At 43.4% G+C, this 21091-nt stretch overlaps 1 protein-coding gene across 1 annotated transcript in view; it reads right to left on the minus strand.

Annotated features, from left to right (window-relative positions):
• Positions 1-21091, minus strand: part of LOC108796710 (cadherin-12-like) — a gene marked incomplete at its 3' end in the record, with an annotated part of 109396 nt that overhangs the window by 47620 nt on the left and 40685 nt on the right. The window contains exon 3 of the mRNA XM_018568218.1: positions 16962-17374. Coding sequence (XP_018423720.1) covers positions 16962-17288 — 327 coding nt within the window. The remainder of the gene's footprint in view (positions 1-16961; positions 17375-21091) is intronic.

Genomic DNA, 21091 nt, shown 5'->3' on the forward strand with positions numbered 1-21091 from the left:
GAGGGTCGGTACTGTGAGTAGAAGACCAATTCCAACCATTAGGGGCATTGGTGGGTGTATCAGGAGGACTACTCTTGGCGGAGATTGGTGGTGGGAATCTCGAGTGATCGCAGTAGAGCAAGGGTCAGAGGACATCCAGGGGCCCTAGGGAACCCGTCAGTTTAGCTTCGAGGTACCATTTGGACAGCTGAAAAATGGACATCAGATCTTGCAGCTGTTGTAAGGAAAACTCTGCTGCAACATACGATGTCCAAGTAGCAAAGAACGTTTTAGTGCGTGCTTGATTAAATTTCGTGTCCAGCTTGTCCAGTAACAACAAGCGATTCAACAGGGGGCAGAACGTGTCCATGGAAGGGGGATCTGATATAATCCAGTTACAAAGGATCGCCTTTTTGGCTGTCAGCAGACAGATATGTTCCCAATGGGTAGGGCAGGATGGGTTCTCGTCCGTGGGTGGGGGAAGGGCATGGAGTAGGCAAAAGTTTGGGGATAACTCCCTGTTCTTACGCGAGTGCACATTCGTAAAGGACACTATGGTGGACCAATAGTTTTGTATACGGGGGCAGGACCATAGTAGGTGCAGGAGGTCAGGTAGAGGAAGAAGACATTTCGGACAAGCAGTTAACCATAAGGAAGACGTCCCCCTAGTGGAGATATTAAAGGCATTATATGCTCTATGTACTGTTTTGAAGTAGATTTCCCGCCAAGACTCATTGATAATAACCCTCCTGATTTGTTGCCAACCCTGCTCTACCATATCAGTTGTGTCCTCAGCGGAGATGTCCAAAAATTCCGCCCAGCGACCAATGTGGGACGGTACCGTGGTGGAAGATTCCTGTATGTATGTCACTACGTCCCGGGCAATAAGAGATAGTGGCATCTTTGTCTGGGGAGAGGAGAGCAGTGGAGAGAGGGGTGAGTGTACCATTTCGGGCCAAGGTATTGTAAGGTAACTGGAGATAAAGTGACGTAATTGCATGTATGGGTAACTATGGGAGGCCGGGAGACGGTATTGGGTTTGCAGAGCTGGAAACGTCTTAAGACGTCCCTGGGGGTCAAAGACGTCCGCCAGAACTACAATACCCCTAGCTGCCCACACCCGAAAAGCATTAGAGTCAGCGCCTGCCGTAAACCCTGGGGAGGTTCGGAGGGGCATCAATGGGGAGATGACACTGGGCAGGTGGAGTATTTTCCGGAGTTCCCTCCAAGCTATCACAGTGTCCCTGAGGAGAATGTTATCTTTAATGTGCTTGGGGAGGAGTTTCAGTGGGGTGTTCAGGATACCAAGGGGGGACCAGGGTTTCATTAGGTGGCTCTCTAAGGGGGTGTTGGTGAAATAGGTGGTATCATGGGTCCAATCTCGTATATGGCGGAATAAGCTGGCCATATTGTATGCTCTAATGTTCGGGAGGTTGGCACCCAACTTCCTCACTGGCTGTTGAAGTTTTTTGAGGGCGATCCTTGCCCTCTTCCCCCGCCAGAGAAACGAGGTGAAGGCACTTTGAAGGATTTGGATATCCTTATGTTTCAAAAGGAGGGGTATAGTCTGAAGAGGATACAGTAACCTGGCGAAGCTGACCATCTTAATGAGATGACATCTGCCTAAAAGGGAAATAGGGTAATCTTTCCAGGTGCGCAGTTCTTGAACTATTTTGTTTAAGATAGGTTTGTAATTCAAGGCATAAAGATCTCTAGCCGACCGGGGAATGGAGATGCCTAAGTAGGTGATAGAATGTTTCTGCATTATCAGGGATGGGTATGTGTGGGGAAGGGGTAGTTATAAAAGCCCGGTCCGAAGTCAAGGGCAGGAGTTCACTTTTATTTATATTGATTCTAAGACCAGAGAAGGACCCATAGTGGGTGATAAGGTCAAAGATTCTCGATATTTGTGCTAGGGGGTCAGACAGAAGTCGCAGGATGTCATCTGCAAATAAGGCCAATTTGGTATCGAAGGGAGCAGATCTGTATCCTGTAAAGGTTTGGGAGGACGCTAAGGCTCGGGACAGGGGTTCTATTTCTAAGTTGTAAAGGAGTGGGGAGAGAGGGCAACCTTGACAAGTTCCCTTGTATAAACGGAAGGATGGGGAAAGGGCCGCTGAGGTATATATGCGTGCAGAACGAGCAGTATACATTGTTGTAACATAATCTCTTGGAAGCTCAGATCAAGATTGCACAATATGAATCTATATCCCTTTCTATGCAAGCAAAACTGGATGACCTGGAAAATAGATCCAGGAGAAATAACATAAGGATTGTGGGCCTCCCGGAAGCATATAAACCGTCGATGCTCGCGAAACTCTGCGCCTACACAATTCCGGAAGCTCTTCACATCCCAGTGCCCTGCATGGTAGAAAGGTTGCATCGTCTAGGCCCCCCAAGAGAAGACAACGCGACGCCACGGCCTGTAATTGTACGGTATCTTAACTATGCGGACCGGATGAGTGTATTGCAGCAATATCGAGCGCAGAGGTCCCTTGAAGTGGAGGGTCACCGACTACTCCTATTTGCAGATTACTCCGCTGAAGTGGCCAAGAAACGCAAAGCCTTCCACGAGGTCTGCTCAGCCCTTGTCCAAAGACAAATTCGGTTCACATTGGCATATCCGGCTGTTCTATACTTTGATGATGCAGATGGTAAGCGACTCTCTTTCCAAGATCCACTGAAGGCCGCGGAAGCGGTGAATCAACTAGAAGCGCCATCTGGGTCTCCCTCCAAGCCTCCACCTTCGGCACGTCCTGCTCGTTCACCTCGTACTCCCCACACACCCCGTAAATTCACAAGATCCTCAAAGAAAACGGGGGGCTGACGCGCCGGCTTGGCATCCTGGATCCCCTGAGACAGCTGGGCGCAAGTATTTCTACTGCATCGTTATGTGACTATATGCCATAGTTGCCTTGGTTTGTCATATTTCTCTTGAATGCTGTTCCAAAATGGGTGACGAGGGAAATGTAGTTGGTTTAATGTGATCTACCCCGCAGGATTATTTATTCCTGCATCTATGGGTATTGCTGAAGGCCTTGGTATTCCCGACTGTAAAGTGCTGTGGTGGACACAAGTGTGTGAGCGCCTTCCCCACAAATGCATGACGTGGGAAATACCGAAGTCAGTCAATTATAGTTTGTTATTACTGTTGTTTATAGTCAAGCTAAGTTGGGTCATACACTTCATAATGTTATCCATATGTACATCACACTGGGTTATCACCACACTACCGTGGGGGCTTTTTCCCCTCCCCACAAGGAGCATAGCACCCCTCAGTACGGAAACTATCCTTACCCGTAACTGGACGGTGACCGGGCGAGACTCTGGGGGCCTGACAGCATCTAGTGTCCGAGCAGCCTCTAGTGAGTTTATTGATCAGCGAATTAGACGCCAGGCACCTGCTGTAACATAAAGGTAATCTCATGGAATGTTAAAGGCCTACGCTCCCCCCAAAAACGTAACCAAGTTCTGCGTCAGCTCCGCAGACTGCGCGCAGACGTTGCTCTGTTGCAAGAGACACACTTGAGGGAGGAAGACTTCCATAGAATGCGTAAAACTTGGGTGGGGGAGGTGTTTGGGTCAGCGTCAGACGGCAGAAGGGCAGGGGTGATAATCTTAATGCATAAAAGTCTTCAGTACACTGTCTTGAGCATAAAGAAGGACTCGTTGGGGCGGATGCTGACAGTGACTTTAGACATGGGGTCCTCCACACTGGCACTTACGAATGTCTATCTTCAAAACTCACCCTCCAAGTCGGATTTCAGAACGCTGACGCACTGGCTGTCGCAGTGTATAACGCCACTACATCTGGTGGGGGGGGATTTTAACTCCACGATGTCACTATTGAAGAATAGGAGATGGATCTCAGGGAATGCGCCTAAAACAAGGGGGCCTGAGTACGCGAGGCAGTCATCTCTGGCCACTATGGCCGCGGCTCTTAACTTGCATGACATCTGGCGATTGGCCCACCCGGTGGACGCCGACTTTACGCACTTTTCTCCAATACATGACTGCCTGGCGCGCCTGGACTATTATTTCTGTACTCCCGAGCTCTTGCCTAAGGTGAGAGACTCGGAGATACATGACGTGGTAATATCGGACCACGCCCCTATTGCCTTGTCGATTGAAATTGCACCACGTAGACCAAATGTATACCTGTGGCGGTTTCCGGCATTCCTACATGCTAACGAGGACTTTCGCCACTTCCTGGTGACGTCATGGAGGGATTATGTCTCCCTTAACCAACAACACGTAGTCACTCCAGTTCTCTTCTGGGAAGCAGCTAAAGCGTATATGAGGGGGAGAATAATTTCCTATACATCGGCATATAAAAAGAATATCTTGAGGTCCTACCGACTGGCGAGTGCCCGTCTGAGGAGTGCCAAGATGTCCCTTAGGTCCAACGCCACCCCTCATAACAGACAAGAATGGGAGTCAGCAAAACAACAATTTGATCTCTGGGCACAGAGGCAGGACGCAATTTACTCGGCACATCTGGATCTCTCTATTCACAAATATGGCAACAAGGCGGGCAAATTGATGGCACGTCTGGTGAAGGGGAGATTTCGTCCTAGTCATATTCTGTCCCTTAAACACCCCTCCGGGCATATAAAAAACAACAATTTGATCTCTGGGCACAGAGGCAGGACGCAATTTACTCGGCACATCTGGATCTCTCTATTCACAAATATGGCAACAAGGCGGGCAAATTGATGGCCCGTCTGGTGAAGGGGAGATTTCGTCCTAGCCATATTCTGTCCCTTAAACACCCCTCCGGGCATATATCACTTGGAGGTGATAGATTCCCTCCATTCTTTATTTAACTCAGTATGGGAGGGAGGTCCATATACGGCAGCGGGAAAAGCAGCGTATATTAAACTCATTCCTAAGGAAGGAAAGGACTCCACAGCCCCATGCTCATATAGGCCTATTTCCCTACTAAATGTAGATGCTAAAATCCTGTCAAAAATTGTGGCCACACGCTTGGCAGATATACTGCCCTCCTTGGTGCAGCCGGCGCAGGTTGGTTTTGTCAAAGGACGCTCGGGTGTGACTAACATACGCAAGGTCTTGATGGCACTGGAGTTAGCAAAGACCTTCCCATTAGAGGATTCGGCCATAATCACCCTGGACGCCGAAAAAGCGTTCGATAGTATCGACCTGCGCTGGCTGTTCCTGGTATTGACGAAGTTTGGATTCCAGGGGCGAATCGTGTCCTTCCTCAGACAGATGTACACATCACCAATAGCGAGGGTCCTGACACAGGCGGTACTGTCTGGACCCCTCAATTTGACGAAGGGCACACGTCAGGGATGCCCTCTGTCACCACTGCTATTCGACCTATCCATTGAACCTCTGGCAGCACATATACTGAGTTCCTCGGACCTCCATGGCATTAAGGTTGGGAAATCCGAACTGCGTATAGCTTTGTTTGCGGATGATATACTACTTTTCACATCTCAACCTAGTGTGGATGTGGAGGCTGTTCGGACACTGTTTGCGCACTTTAAGACCTTTTCGGGTATTCGTATAAACTTTACAAAGAGTGAGATTCTTCCCCTTTCAGGGGCAACAATGGTGCAGGGAGAGGGCCCTACGCAGCTTAGAGTAGCCCATTCAGCTATTACCTATCTGGGTCTGAAAATCGGGAAAACGCCATCCTCTTTATACTATCTGAATTACCCCCCCTTAATTGACAGGATAATCAAAGAACTAGAAATGTGGGGGAGTCTCCCCCTCTCGCTCTTCGGGAGAATACACCTGCTAAAAATGATTAGCTTCGCCAGACTCCTGTACCCCATGCAAAACCTTCCTCTTCTACTGAAGAGTGGCGACATTAAAAGACTTATGAGAGCGATGTCGCAATTCGTCTGGCAGTCTAAACGGCCAAGGATATCACACAGGAAACTGTGGTTGCCGAAGAGCGAGGGGGGTGCTAACTTCCCGAATATTAAATTGTACAACATTGCGTGTTTGCTCAGACATGCACTGGATTGGCTGTCAGGTAGCTCTATGTACTCAAATACGGACCTGGAAGGGGAACTAGTAGCGCCATGGGACTTGAAAGCGATCCTTCATTGTAGGATCCCCATGCTGCCCCCAGGCATTCGACAAAATACTTTATACAGGGACACCATCATTGCATGGCGAGAGACACGGAAGGCACTGCAACTGTCTCCGTATATGTCGGTCCACAACCCGTTCTTAGGTAACCCTATGTTCTCACAAGGTGTTGATTATGCTGCTTTCCATAAATGGAGAGACAAAGGGTTATTTAACTGGCGGCAATTATTCCATCCACGCACCGATCAGTCTCTCTCCTTTCAGGAACTATGTCTACGCTTTAACTTACCAGGAGCAGATTTCCTGCACTTTCTACAACTTAAATCAGCCTGGAAGGAGTATGGGGGTACACCCAAATCCAAAGCATAATCATCCCACCATGAAGTTAACTGCGCCTGAAACGTATCATCATTACTCAGGTAAGAGGGAAAGCGCCATACTAAAGGCTTGGAGGGCGTCCCCAAATATGCTATGTCCATCAGCACCAGAGAATGATCTGATATGACCATATCTTCTATGACCACAGAGGAAACCTTGGACACCATGTTAGGCGACACCAGGAACATGTCCAGGCGGGAAAGGGAGTCATGTGCATGAGAAAAATGGGTGAACTCACAATTTAAAGGATGTAGATATCGCCATATGTCCACAAAACCACCCGCTTGGATCATTGCCGAAAAATGTAGATCTTGGGCGAGAGTGACATTAGAAGGGCGTCCCCTGGTCCAGGAGCGGTCCTCCAGAGTAGTCGGTACTGCATTGAAGTCTCCCCCAAGGAAGACATAGGTGTCAGGGGCAGGAGGAGATAGTCGCGTCAGCAGCCTGTCAAAGAAAGGTTTGTTATCCAGGTTGGGGCCATAAACATTCCATATCTCGAGGGTAGTTTGACCAATCTGTATAGTCACTTGGGACCACCGACCCCCCTCCAAATCGTGCCGTTGGGCGATGAGTAAATGAGGTAAGTTTTTACCTATGAGTATTGCCGTTCCAGCTGAACGTCCCACCGAGGGTGCCCCTACTACTGTGCCCACCCACGATTGTTTGAGGCGAGAGATATCATCGCGCAGAAGATGGGTTTCCTGCAGCAATGCAATGTCTACCTTATGCTTTTTAAGATGATGTAATACCTGCCTCCTCTTTTGTGGCATCCTAAGTCCCTTGACATTCCAGGAGGAAACTTTTAAGGTGGTTCCCATAACTGTCGAGGTGATGGTATGATAATGAGGTCGTGACAGACCCATAATCTGTAGATGTGAGCCGTTACCTGTGTCCCAGTGCTCCAGGAACGACTCTGATGCAGCATACCCATGATACCAAATAAAGGGAGTTGCACTCCCATGATTATTCGGTTGGTGAGGAGAGTGTCGAAAGAGGTCTTCATCCACATGGCTGGAGAGATGTGTCCGCTCGCTACTAACAGTGCAGAAACAAAAACAAAAACGAACAGCAAACAAACTTTAACCTTCAGGTAGGAACAAATACCTTTCAGGGACTTCCTTTTTTCCGGATGGTGGTGTACAAAGGTCTGGCCACCTACAACGGGGGAAAGGTTAACCCCTCGAGGAGCCACAGTGTTCATGGGGCAGAGAACTTCCGGTTACTACGCCCGCCACTGTAGAAAAATATAAAGATCTCAGAGCATGAATGATAACACTGCAAGGAATGAAAAATATAAAAAATATATAAACAAGAAAGAGGAGATAGTTATCAACTTGGGAGCACCCGTCAAGTACAGCACATTGATGACACACAGCTGTGTGAACGAGCCCATCTTTGCACCCCTGTTAGGGTGGGAGGAAAAAAAACAATGGAGGGACGACCTGGCCTTCAGGTCCTTTTCTTCCACGGTGGACTCTTAAGTGGCAAGTTGGATTGCGCTGTGAGGTCAGAGAGATGTCTTTCTACATACCCCTTGGCCTGGGCAGCTGAGGTGAAGCGGATTTGGTTACCGTCGGGATCTGACAGGCGCAGTACCGCCGGGTACGCCAGCACGAACTTGATTCTCCTATGCACCAGGGACTGGCAGACCTCATGAAAAGAGCAACAAATTTTAGACAATTCAGCTGAATAATCTGCAAAAAGCAGCAATTTGTGGCCGCCCGCCACCAGTTGGCGCTGCCTCCTATAGGTCTGCAGAATGTGATGCTTGTCTGAATAGTCCAGATATCTTACTATGACTGTTCTGGGCCTTTCCTGATCTTTAGGGGGGCCTATGCGGTGGGCCCTTTCCACTGCGCAGGCAGATGTGATACCCATGGCTTGTGGTATAATAGAAGAACAAAAGCGTTGTAGCTCAGCGGGCATTATTGTTTCAGGGATCCCAATTACTCTGAGGTTATTCCTGCGAGATCTGTTTTCTAGGTCATCAACCTTATCTTGCAGTTATTGGAGCATCTTTTTTTCTTCAATGTGGGATCTATCAGCCTCAACAGCCCGGTCCTCCACCCCACTGACACGGGCCTCCAGAGCCTGCATTCTGTTTGCCTGGGACTCCAGGGCAGCGGATATAGGCCCCAAATGCAGCTTCAAAGAGTCTGCTATAATGGCCCTGATCTCCGTTCTCAAGTGGGATGCCACAGCTGCTGCCAGGTGCTGGTAGTTTATTGGGGCATGGGGAGAAGCCACCTCCGACTCACCCTGCGACCCCATGTCATCAGCATCAGTTTCGTCCATGGCCGCCGATGCTGGCAGCGCGACCGCCGGGTCAGATGGCAGAGACAGCGCGCGGCGGGCCGGCTGCGATCGTGCGACAAACTTGTCCATGACCTGCGGGACTCGTATGCGGCTATCTGGGGCTCGATGCGGCTCGGTTCAAGCTCGTTTTAGACGGTGGGGATGTGGCGGGGACGGAGCTACGGAAAACACCGCTAGTCCATCCGGTGCCGCAACCGGAAGTCTCTTCAACTTTTCTAAGGTTTATGTTAGAAATTATAATTTGTTTTATATTGGTTTTATTCCTTAAAAGTATATGGATAAAACAAACTTTTATTAACACTGCTGACCTTTTGAAGGTAGCAGCGGGATAATTATATTTTTATCCAAAAGGATTACACTCAACCCCTGCTAATCCAACATGGAAAGCAGGGTTGCTGGTTAAAATCACACATGGATATCAAAGTCAACGCAGAGTTCTGACCCTCAGCTTTTTCATAAGAGATGCCTGTTTTCTAAAAGCAAAAAGACTATAATTTGTCTCTATAAAGTGCAACTGCATATAAAATAACTCTTTTCTGGGAAAGTGTTTACCTTTGCACCCAATGTACAGGTACAAAACAATTTACTACAGAACTCACAGGAATGTCATTTTAGGGTAATTTGTCCCTATGTCTTTTATGCTAAAAGTAATCCTAATATTGTGGACTGTGCAGTGGTTAACCACTTTAGTATCGGCATGTTATACTTTCTTCATTACCAGGCCATTTTTCAGTTTGTAACATTGTTAAAGTTTGGCTGAAAACTACTCTGTCATACAACACTGTAATACATTAATTTTATATAATGTTTAGCGACAAATAGAGCTTTCTTTTATTGGTATTTTTTTATTGTTTACTATATAAAGTAAAAAAGACAAAACATCTTGAAAGAAAAACTGTTTATCTTCCTTTCATTTATAAATCATAGCAAATAAAAATGTCAGGACAGTACGAAAACTTCCAAAATGACCCCTTTTTGGAAAGTAGACACTCCAAGGAGATCTGATTTATTGCCACAATATTTGCAATATTTTAGAGATGAAGAAACATGCCAGTATTGAGGGAGTTAAAACATGGAGCACAAGATACAATAAATATACAGGTTATAGACAGAGGGAGGAGGGGTTATTGCACAGATCACAAACAATGGGAGGGTGGAGATGCCTCTGATGTAACAGGAAGGGGAGGGCTTGGCAATGGCAGCTGGAGCAGCTTCAGTACCCGTAGCAGTGTGCACACACACAGCCATAGGAGGGTCGTACAGGTACGTCTTCCCAGAACAATGAGGCTGTGGACCAACTGTATATATACAGTTACCAGTCTGTAGGTGGTTAAACAACTGGTAACATTACAGCGTAATATACAAATCAAGTAGGGGAACTTTTACTATATATATAATATGCCTCAGTTGAATCTGGAATTGTTTGTAAAATCTCTGTATTTTGATCTTCCTGATTATACCCCTTAATATGTATTATGTGTGCCCCTCACTGGGTGGGCTTGGGGCAGATGCCTTAAAAAGGCTCTGGTATCTCTGTTGTGCTCCAAAAACACAATTAATGTAACATGTGCCGTATTTTATATTGGATTTGCAACTATATTTATTTTTAAAGGTCCTTGAGACAATTAAAAACTGCAGCAGGGGTGACTTTTTAGGGCGGTTTATTAACTTGCCTCTAATCGTATGTAAAATAGTTGGCTTGGGTCAATATTCTGTTATTACTTCAGTAATACTTATATCACCACTTTCAAATTCTTCCAAAAAACAATGTGATTACATGTTGGATAATGTTTCTGCATTTTGACTTCTGTAGAGGTTTATGCACCAACTGCCTTTACCAATGGCATGCAATGCTTCAGTTTAAAAACTGAACGACCCCTGGACATCTGATACATTGTATTAATATTCAGCTATCTAATTCTCTGTAACATCTGTGCGGAGATATCTCACCCTAGTTTCCTCTCAATTATTATATCCAGACCTTTACAACAGACATTTGTTTAAATATAATGGTAATGAAGACCACAGCCATCAAGTATGATGCCATTGCTCAGACCCTTCTAATGCACATATTCCTAGTCAGTGGTATGTGTATCCTGATATGTATGAAATAGATCTCTGTAAGAGTATTTAGTTATTGAGATTGTTCAGAAAACATTTATACAGGATAAAAAAGAACAAATGGACATGAGATGGCAATATTATTGATATGGTCGTTGTAGGACAGATTTGGTGAAAATTCAATGTCTTTGGGTGATTGGTAATTGGTCAGGTTAGGAAATGTTATTTAAAAACTACTGCCTTTACCTTATAAGTTGGTTGTGGATTTTGTGTGCATACCTTAACTTGTCCCTTCACAGCTAAGCTAAACGTTTTTTTTAGGTACATGGCAGAAAACTAAGGTGGCTGATGGCTATTAGATCATGTCCACAAGTACAATGGCCCTTTAGTATCTTTATGCACATATATGCTAAAGGGATAGCCTGAGAAACTGGGAGAACTCCACTTATATAAAAAATAGTATATACAATTACTGGATAAACCATATTGTAATTTCATATTATTAAAATTTACCTTTTCATTCAATCAGCAGCCACTGCAATTTTTATAAAACTGTAAATTTTCTTAGATGTTTGCACTAGTTAAATATTTAACTTGTTTTAGAGAGATACCCACTAAGGGTTAAATACTTTGAAAGGAATTCAGACACTACAGCTTTCCTCATCAGAACTCAGAGATCTCACCTGGAGGGTATAATGAACCAGGCCCTCCCATACAGGAGTCAGTCTGGAAAGAACATGGTGAGACAAACAGCTATTTTATCAGAACAGAAAAAGGTAGAAATATGCAACAATTTTATTAAAATCCTTGCAATGCACATAGATCACCCAGAGGGGATTGCTAAACTATAAATAATTATTGGTATCAGGGAGTTCATACTTCAATAAAGTTGACACCTGCTGTGGGGGATATTACCCTGCTGTCTCATAGGCATATAAGAAACCAACATCTATGTCAGTTTACTGGCATCCACACATGGCCAAAATCTCACTTTTTAGTAAAAATGGCCTCTAATGGCAAGAGAGAAGTAAATTAATTCACAAAGAATGACAAATAAGATTTTGTAAAAGTTTTTTCTAATCTCTGATGAATGTATAGAACTTCCTGGGAATAAATCTAGAGACAATTCACGGTAATGCACTGAATTTATGTACGTAGATATGTAACTGGCTCTTAAAATCAGCAACATAAGTCTATTTTCAAGTGTTGTAATATTCCTGATAAAGATATCAGATGAATAATAAGTAAGCTGGACCCTTCACTGTAGAATAAATAATGAGTACATTGTGCACATTCCAGCAGTAAATAATCTCAGCTGAGGTACTATTTCCATTTTATAATCAAACAAAAGCTGACAAATAAAATATATATTTGATGTCTGATTTGATGAATTTTGCATACACTAGAATACTGAGTACTGATATTCATTTTGTAACTGAAACATGTAAGACATATCTCATTATGTAAAGCAGTGAAAGGATAGATTCATAAATGTTCATCAGCTAGAAGTACTTGACTTTTTCCTAATCAAGCAACTTCAACTGAGCATGATGTAAAGAATAAAATACTTTGGGGACTTGCCCAAGGAAATGTTTGCAGGGTAAGACATTCACATGTCATATTTGTAAATGTTCTGAGTCAGGAAAGACAGCGGGATACGTTTAAAGCCTTGTAGGTAAGGCATTCATATAGATGGATACTATGTATAGAAAGGTATTTAACTCAGAGGTTCTTTGGCCTTTTCCTTCCAAAAAGTTGTATAGTTTTGGCTACATACAAACAGATACTTTTACTTGGAGGGGTTGCACCGTAACATAGTGGCTAGTGCCTTGCAGTACTGGGGGTCCCTGGTTTAAATCCTGGTAAGGACACTATCTGCAAGGAGTTTACATGTTCTTGCTGTGCTTGAATGGGTTTCCTTCAGGTTCACCGGTTTCCTCCCACACTCCAAAGACATGCTGGAAGGTTAATTGTCTCCTGTCTAAATCAGCCCTGTATGTATGTGTAGCCCCTACTACCTTAAGTGGGGTGACTACAAAAATTTAGTGTTGCCAGAACTGTATCAGTCTAGCTGATTTGTATTCTGGTATTATTTGGGTAATTCTAGATGTTCTGCTGTTGATTGCACCTGCCTGTGAGTAAGGTGTAACCTTGCCTCAGAGTGGGCAGCCAATAGGGGAACATCAGTCGTGTCTGTGTCTCAACAGCCAATCACAAGGAAATTTCATGACACATGGTGCATGCTGGGGGAGTGTATAAATACTCAGGGATTGCCATGTGTTTAGGTAAGTCCACCCCCTGGGCTTGGTCTGGGAGTGGGCATGTACAAGGTTGGAGAAGCTGACTAGACCTCAAGCCTGGAGGAGGCCACATGTGGACCCAGGTGGGGTTTGGTACTATCTGGGAGGAGAACCAGAGCAGCCATATGACTGTTGGAGGTACCAGGAGCTACTATGAAGCTCAGGAACAGGTCTGGTGTCTCTGCCAGGTAACATCTAATGCACATCCCTATTCAGCTGTTGTTCTATTGCAGAGTCAGCCTGTTCTACTGAAGTGATTCTGCACTGGTGAAGCCTGAAGGGATTGGTGAGTCTTGAGTCTGCCTTTTTTTGCCATGGATGTCTGATGCCCTATACCCTCTCTCCTTGTTTGTCTGTCTTCAATACCCTCTCTCCCAGTTTGCCTGTCTTCAATAAAGCTTTCTAAAAAAATCCTTAAAATGACTGGCACCCAATTTGTTGATCACATGGCTAAGGATCTGCCCCTGAGTGTGAAATGTTGGCCCTACCTGCCCTTGAAATGTTGGCCCTACCTGCAGGTCAGGGGGGCACTTCATATGCATGTGAGATAGGGACCTTAGATTGTAAGCTCCTTGAGAGCAGGGACTGATGTGAATGTTCACTATGTAAAGTGCTGCATAAATTGTTGGCGCTATATAAAATTTCTGTACTTAAAACAATAATAATAATGATAATTTGCTAAACACTTGAGGCATATTTATAAAGCAGTAAATATGACATTCACTGCAGGTGGAACAATAACTGTAATTTAAAACACATGCAACTGGAATAGTCACCTGCACTAAATGTTTGGTGAATGTCACATCCAACGCTTCATAAATAAGTCCTTTATTATAGATCATTCAGATCATGCTAGGGATATTGCATTTTAGACCCTGCACAGGTTTAAGAAGGAACAATTCACATTGCAACACTGGTCATGAAGTGGGTTCTGCAATTTACACAGAATGCATAACTTTGGGTGCACATTACAAAGACTTAAGAGATAGATTCCTATCATAAAAACTTTGAAACCATCCCTTGAAAACATGGAAAAGACAAAGGGGTCTATTCACAAAGCTACCGAAGGATCTAGCCGCAGCTTCGGCTGATCCTTCGGCTAGCTTCGGCCCCAGGACCCCTTCGGTTCAGGGCTGCTGTACAGGCTTTTCACTATAGCCCTACAGCACCCGAAGTTGGCCAAGGGGCTCAGTCGAGCCCAGGGGTAATTCGAAGCTGAACGTCATCTCACGGCTGGCTCTGGCCATTTGCAGAGAGATCAGCGTCCCTGGTTACCAGGTAACCAGAGACGCTGATCTATCATTACACTGAGAACCCGTCGGAGCTGCTGTAAAATCACAGCAGCTCTGACAGGTATTGTGTGCAATGACAGAAGGCATAACTGGTTACCAGGGACGCTTTCTGTAATTACACCGTGGCTCCTCAGTACACTGAGAACCCGTCGGAGCTGCTGTAGAATTACAGCAGCTCAGACGGGTTCTTACTGTGTAATGACACATGGGCATCCCTGGTTACATGGTAACCAGGGATGCCCATGTGTCATTATGACGAGAGCTTAGGAGAGCCGGCAGTGATATGAAAGCTGACTCTGCTAAGCTCTCATGTTAATGACAGAACAGTATCTGCTGGTTACCCAATAACCAGCAGCTGGTTACTAGGTAACCAGCAAATGCTGTTCTGTCATTAGGATGAGAGCCTAGCTGAGTCGGCTTTCATATCCCGCCGGCTCTGATAAGCTCTAATTCTAAGGATAGTTAGTCCCGGCCAATAGAAAACAGTTGGGCGGAGTTAGCTGTCACTGCTAGCTCCTCCCGATCATTTTCTATTTTAGTTTTTTCTACTTTTTTAACTGTTTTTCTATTCTGCTCGGTACCACAGAGGTATCGAGCAGAATAGCCGAGCGGCATTCGGCTATTCACTCACTACTGTTCGGCATCTATGAGAATAGGCCAAACAGCAGAGAGTAGCCTGCCAGAGGTTCGGCTCAGCCAATCCAGATGTTGGATCGGCTAAGTCAAACTCCTTCTGCACTTCACTTCGGGTTGGCCGAACATGCTGAGCATGTTTGGTCGACCCGAAGCCACCCAATGTATGGTTGATTTCAATTGATATACGCCTGAAATCATCCGTACAAGCCTGAAGTGAATAGCCGAACAGTGTCGGTTCGGTTGTTCACTCGGCTGCCTACGGCAGCTTTGTGAATAGACTCCACAGTCTAAACAAAGCCTTCTTCACCACTTGGGTCGCTTGGCTTTTTCTGCCTAAATCTTTTTTTTTCATTTTCATGATGTGTGGGTCTTACTCTTTTAGGTTTTTGTAGTCTAACTTATTATACGTAGCTTTTTGTGGAACAGATAGCACTTTCATTTGGTAGCAAATTCCAATACATATATTTTGTCTTGGATTTTTATTGGGAATAAAAAGTAACAGATTGGAAAACAATAACATTGTCTGTTATTTTCTCCAACGCATCATTCACATAATTTGCACACCCCCATATATTTATCCCAAAATAAAATCAATAAGATAATGCGTAGTTGTGTGAGCAGTTGATGCTTTAGTGGTGGAAATTATATTACTACTGCCACTAAATGAATGACACCTGCAAACAGGCTTGTTTCACATAGTAAACAAGTTGTCAGGTATACCAGGTGACCTCATTGACCAAATATGGTCATAACCATAATTGGTCAATGATGTCAGCTAGCATTACTGGGTGGCTTGTTGACATTCAGTAGCTGGCTGAGGAACTATCATTTAGCAATGTGAGTTTGGTGGAAGAGAAACGTCGGCATGGGTCATTATATTTGTGTCATCAGTGTCATTTCTTGTGATTGACAATGGATCTACATTGCTGAATGGCGAACCTAATGATGGAGTTTAGTTTTTTTTAAAATACTTTGTAAATGGTGATTGTGTATTTATCTACATTGTAGTTTTTTGTGACTGAATAACAAGGGGGCTATACATTTCTGATAAGTCCCCCACAGACCCCTCTATCCACAGTGGTGGACAAACCGTATAATGTCCACCCATATCCATACAAGCCCTTATCCTTGATAAGGGTCTGATATTGTTGTACCTCTCAGGCAAAAAATACAAAACAGCCCCCCAAATTTATACTAGAACGTATCCAGGTATACAGTCTTGCTGGCCATGAAAGGAAGTGGCAGTGAGCATGCCTAAACCATTCCATGCCACATGCTCCCCTGGTTTCTCATTGAGTAAAAAATGTAAATAGTAAATAAACACATGGATACATTAGAAAAAAGTATTTGATAAAAAAATAAATAAAAACATGTCCCTTCATGTACATTCAACATGTATCACATTATCCAGTGATATAAGCATTATCCATTGTCAAGCACTATGAACAATGCCATAACAATTTGCAGATAAGCCACTGTTTCGCCCACTGCTATTCCTGGGTAGATAGGCATGGGATAGATAGATAGATAGATAGATAGATAGATAGATAGATAGATAGATAGATAGATAGATAGATAGATAGATAACTGGACTTGATGTATTTTTCTTGAATACGTTTTATTGCTCACCCGACCAGGTTTGTCAATTCAGAATTACTTGTACAAAAATTATCTGGGAATAAATATGGTGAATGTTGCTCCAATCCACATCATCTGTTAATCACAACCATGTGTTGATTGCATTTGCATAATTGGAGCTAGAAGGTGTTATTACCTGCACAGGGAGAGAGGTGTTAAACCAGCATTGTATGTGGGTGAGACATCTATTCTCTGCCACAGTTGCCTTGACTTATTTTTATAGATAGATAGATAGATGCATAGCAAATAATTCATATGAAGCAGTGCATTGCTATATACAGAAGAGGTACAGTACCTTTCCCACATATTGTGGTTCAGATCCCATATATTCTTCAAGGACAAAGAACTGATTCCATACCCAGCCACGTTTAACTCTCTGTGCAGCTGATCTCCTACCCGACATTGTGATAATAACATTTTCCTTCTGCTTGAATGCTGAGGTTTGTGGTGGTTGCTGTGAATGCAGTGGTGTTAAGAGACCTCCATCAAACAGGAACCAAAGAAGCAGCGATAAGCAGTTCCTTGTAAGCATTGGAAATGCTGTCTCTACAGCCCCGTAGTTAAAACTCCAACACTTGTAGAACTGTAGGATCCAGCTTGAACTGTGCTTGTTCCTCACCATAAAACTCTCACTGTTGCAAAATACATATGAAAAGTATCTCCTTCGCTGATGTGCTTGTCATTGTATTGATAATCACCAGTGGTTTCCTGTAATAACACATAAAATAGCAAATAAATATTAAATTGTGTAGTTCTTAATTGCATTAAAATTTAGACATTTCTATATTTAAATTGTGTGATTGACAGCGGCTGTAAATAAACAAAAGAATATATAATTATTAAAAATAAAGAAGGAAAGAAAAATGCAGCAAACATAAAAGGAAGCATTGATTCTAATAATGTGCATGTCTTTGCACACGTGAGAGATTCCATGTGGACTACACACTCTTAATATCCCTTCTAGAAACAGAATATTTATGAACATGTCTAGCTGGGGTTTCGCTGTTTAGAATCTTAATAAAAAGGTTTATGGTATCTAATGAGTGGTGTATTATTTAACACAAGCTATGTGTGTGATTTTGTGCTAACTTTCAAAAGATAGGAATGGCTGATATTTACTATGAAGACTTTAATGTAGCTAAGAGCTGTTGTAAACCCTGAATGTGAATCTTGTAAAAATTACCATCATTAACCCTTTTATTGCAAGAGTTGTTGTGCATTTTTGTTTACACAGAAAATAACGATCAATGAAAAAAGAAAATAAAAAATCATTAAAAAATAAAAAATAAATAAACAATTGGGCGGAGCTAACAGTGGCAGTTAGCTGTACCCAACTGTTTCCTATTGGCTGGGACCTGCTAGAGTCTTCCAGCAAGTCCCGACCAATGAATAACAACTTGGCAGACCTGGCCGTGATCTCACGACTGGCTCCGGCCAGTTGCAATGGCAGATCCGGAGCTACGGCTGATCCTTCGGCTAGCTTTGTGAATAACCCTCTATTGTTTTTGATATGCAATGTTGTAACAAAGTACATTTCAGCCAGAGTTTACATGTATTATACATATAAGGACAATCCTATACTTGCAGTTTTTAATTTCTTAATGGCATTTGTGTGCCTCATTTGCAAAACATTGATTTTATGAGTTATTTATTTTATGAGTTTTTTCACACAGGGGATTCCCATTTAGAAACATAAGGGTCTATTCACGAAGCTGCCGAAGGATCTAGCCGTAGCTTCGGGCGATCCTTCGGCTAGAAGCCAGACGTGATCTTACGGCTGGCTCTGGCTACTTGCAGAGAGATCAGCGTCCCTGGTTACCAGCTAACCAGGGACACTGATCTCCAGACAGCTAACTCTCCCTGGCGCTCCGGGAGTCTCCCGCTCCCGGCCGCCAAGGAGGCTGTTCTTTTTTTTTTTTTGACACGGAGACGTGTCAGAATAGAAAAAAAATGTTTTTTTTTGCCTTTTGGAATGCATTGCTAGATTCCCATTGGCTATTTCAATTTGCAATAGTCAATAGTAAACAAGCATTTACCTGCCCTCTGCTGCAGTTCTCCATCAGGTCCATCAGCAGAGGGCGGGTACAATGCAAGTTTACTATTGGCTATTGCAATAGGAATCTAGCAATGCATTCCAATGGGCAAAAAATATATATATTTTTTTTCTATTCTGACACGACTCCGTGTCAGAATAAAGAAAGGAAAAGCAGTGTTTCTCTCCCGGGCACTCACCCGAGCGGGAGGCTCCCAGAGTGCCCGGGAGAGGTTTTTTTTCTTTTTTATTTGATGGCAGCAGAGCCGCCGGACAATAGAAAACAATTGTGCGGAGCTAGCAGTGACAGCTCAGCGGCATTCAGCTATTCACTCACAGCTGTTCGGCATCTATAAGAATGGGCTGAACAGCAGTGAGTAGCCTGCCAGAGGTTCGGCTCAGCCGAACTCCTTCTGCACTTCGGGTTCGGCCGACCTGAAGCCATGCGAAGAAAGCCGATATACGGCTGAAATCAGCCGTACCAGCCTGAAGTGAATAGCCGAACAGTGTTCGGCTCACTTCACTTCAGGTCATTCATTCACTCGGCTGCCTACGGCAGCTTAGTGAATTGACCCCATAGTAAACGTGCGTGTTATCAAGCTGAACTTCAGAGCTGTAATTGTTTCCTAGTCTACAATGGGATTTGTGATTTAATAATTTGATTGAGGGATGACTTGCTTATTGTTCAGTCAATATATCTGCCACCGCTATGTTGCCGCACCATAACAAATGTTGTATGAAGCGAGATTAGCTACAAGTTCAATATTACTTTATCAAAACTGCAGGTTAATAATAATATGTTTTTAATATGATATATTGTATATCAGGATGGCCCTTTCTTTGTGTTACCATATGAAGTTAATGTCAAATCTCCATGAACGTATGTGTATGGTTTTTGCAATTAAATATATTTTATGTTGGGTGACTGAATTTGGTTATTAAATATATTCTAAGTTGGATATTGTAACAAAGGGCATCTTAAAAATATCCAATCCCCAGAGAATTATTCTAATTTGATTAGATAAGTACTTGGAGGCTGCCAATTCAGGCCCCTCCATATAAAGGTGCCCATACACCTTACGTATATCAGCCGATTTTTATATGCAATCGCGTTTTCGTCCGATATTCGTAAGGTTGATAGGCTATGTACAACCGTAAATACTGTACAATCGATCGACTGTTGACTAACCAGCAGGTTAGAAAACTTTGGTCAAAAGTCGTACGATTTAGACTGCACATGTGCAGACGAAAATACGCGTGGTCAATTACCGCAATTCGTCCAGGTGCTTTCTTTTAATTACTGCTGATTGAACATTGCGATAACTGGGGCAGGACGGTTCGATCATCGGACAAAAGTTTTGTCCGATGATTTTAAGATGTATGGGCAGCTTTAGGTGGAATTTATCAAAACTGTAGCAGATAGAATATGGAGTTATTGCTGGAGCATGGCAACCAATCAGCTTCTCTCTTCAGTTTGTTCAGTTAAGGTTAAACATTTAAGGAGAGAATGTGATTGGCTGCCATGCACAGCTGCTCCAGATTTTGCTCCAGTGTTGATAAATTCCCCTAATTGTTTCTGTTATATTTATATATATATAGATGGATGGATGGATATCATGACCTGTGTTTTTGCTCATATGTATCAGCATGCTTAAATATTTTCTTTGTGTATTTTAGTCAAATAGATTGTTGGTTCACTGTATTTGTCTTGTCTTGTTGTTCTGTTGAGCCCAAATCTCATGTTTCATTCCTCATAACTAAATACTTGTAGGTGTGAACACAGCAAATCATTTATTAACCTATTAGTTTGCGTAATATTTGTAATAGTGTAACTATAAATATTAAAAGTTTTTAGATGATCAGTAACAAAAACAATGTTTTTCTTGAAAAAAACAATATGGTCTATTTTTAAAGTAGTGAAGGTGACATTTACTACTTTAAAAATACAGTAGTGCAATTGCCAGAATTTCTTAAAAAAATGTTTTATGGCGGTGTGTCTTCCTTTCTTAGTAACATCCACACCTCCCCACATGGGCAGGAAGAAAGAGAAGATGGTGCAAGTGTGATGCCCACTGTTTTTAAAGCTCTGGCTCTGTTGGGTTGCAGCACTTTGGGCCCCTGGTTCAAAACCCTGTGCTTGCGTGGGTTTCCTCTGTGTACTCTGGTTTCCTACCACACTCCAAAGACATGCTGGAAGATAAATTGTCTTCTGTCTAAATTGGTCATAGTATGTGTGCATGTGAGATAGGAACCTTAGATTGTAAGTTCCTTGGGCAGGGACTGATGTAAATGTACAGTATGTAAAGTGATGCATACATTTTTGGCCCTATGTAAATACCTGTAATAAATTAAATACATAAATGTGCTGGGCCTCACTCTGCAGCATTAGAGTA

Source organism: Nanorana parkeri, unplaced genomic scaffold (assembly GCF_000935625.1).
Source record: "Nanorana parkeri isolate BGI_ZX_2015 unplaced genomic scaffold, ASM93562v1 scaffold1156, whole genome shotgun sequence".
Classification (NCBI taxonomy): Eukaryota; Metazoa; Chordata; class Amphibia; order Anura; family Dicroglossidae; genus Nanorana; species Nanorana parkeri.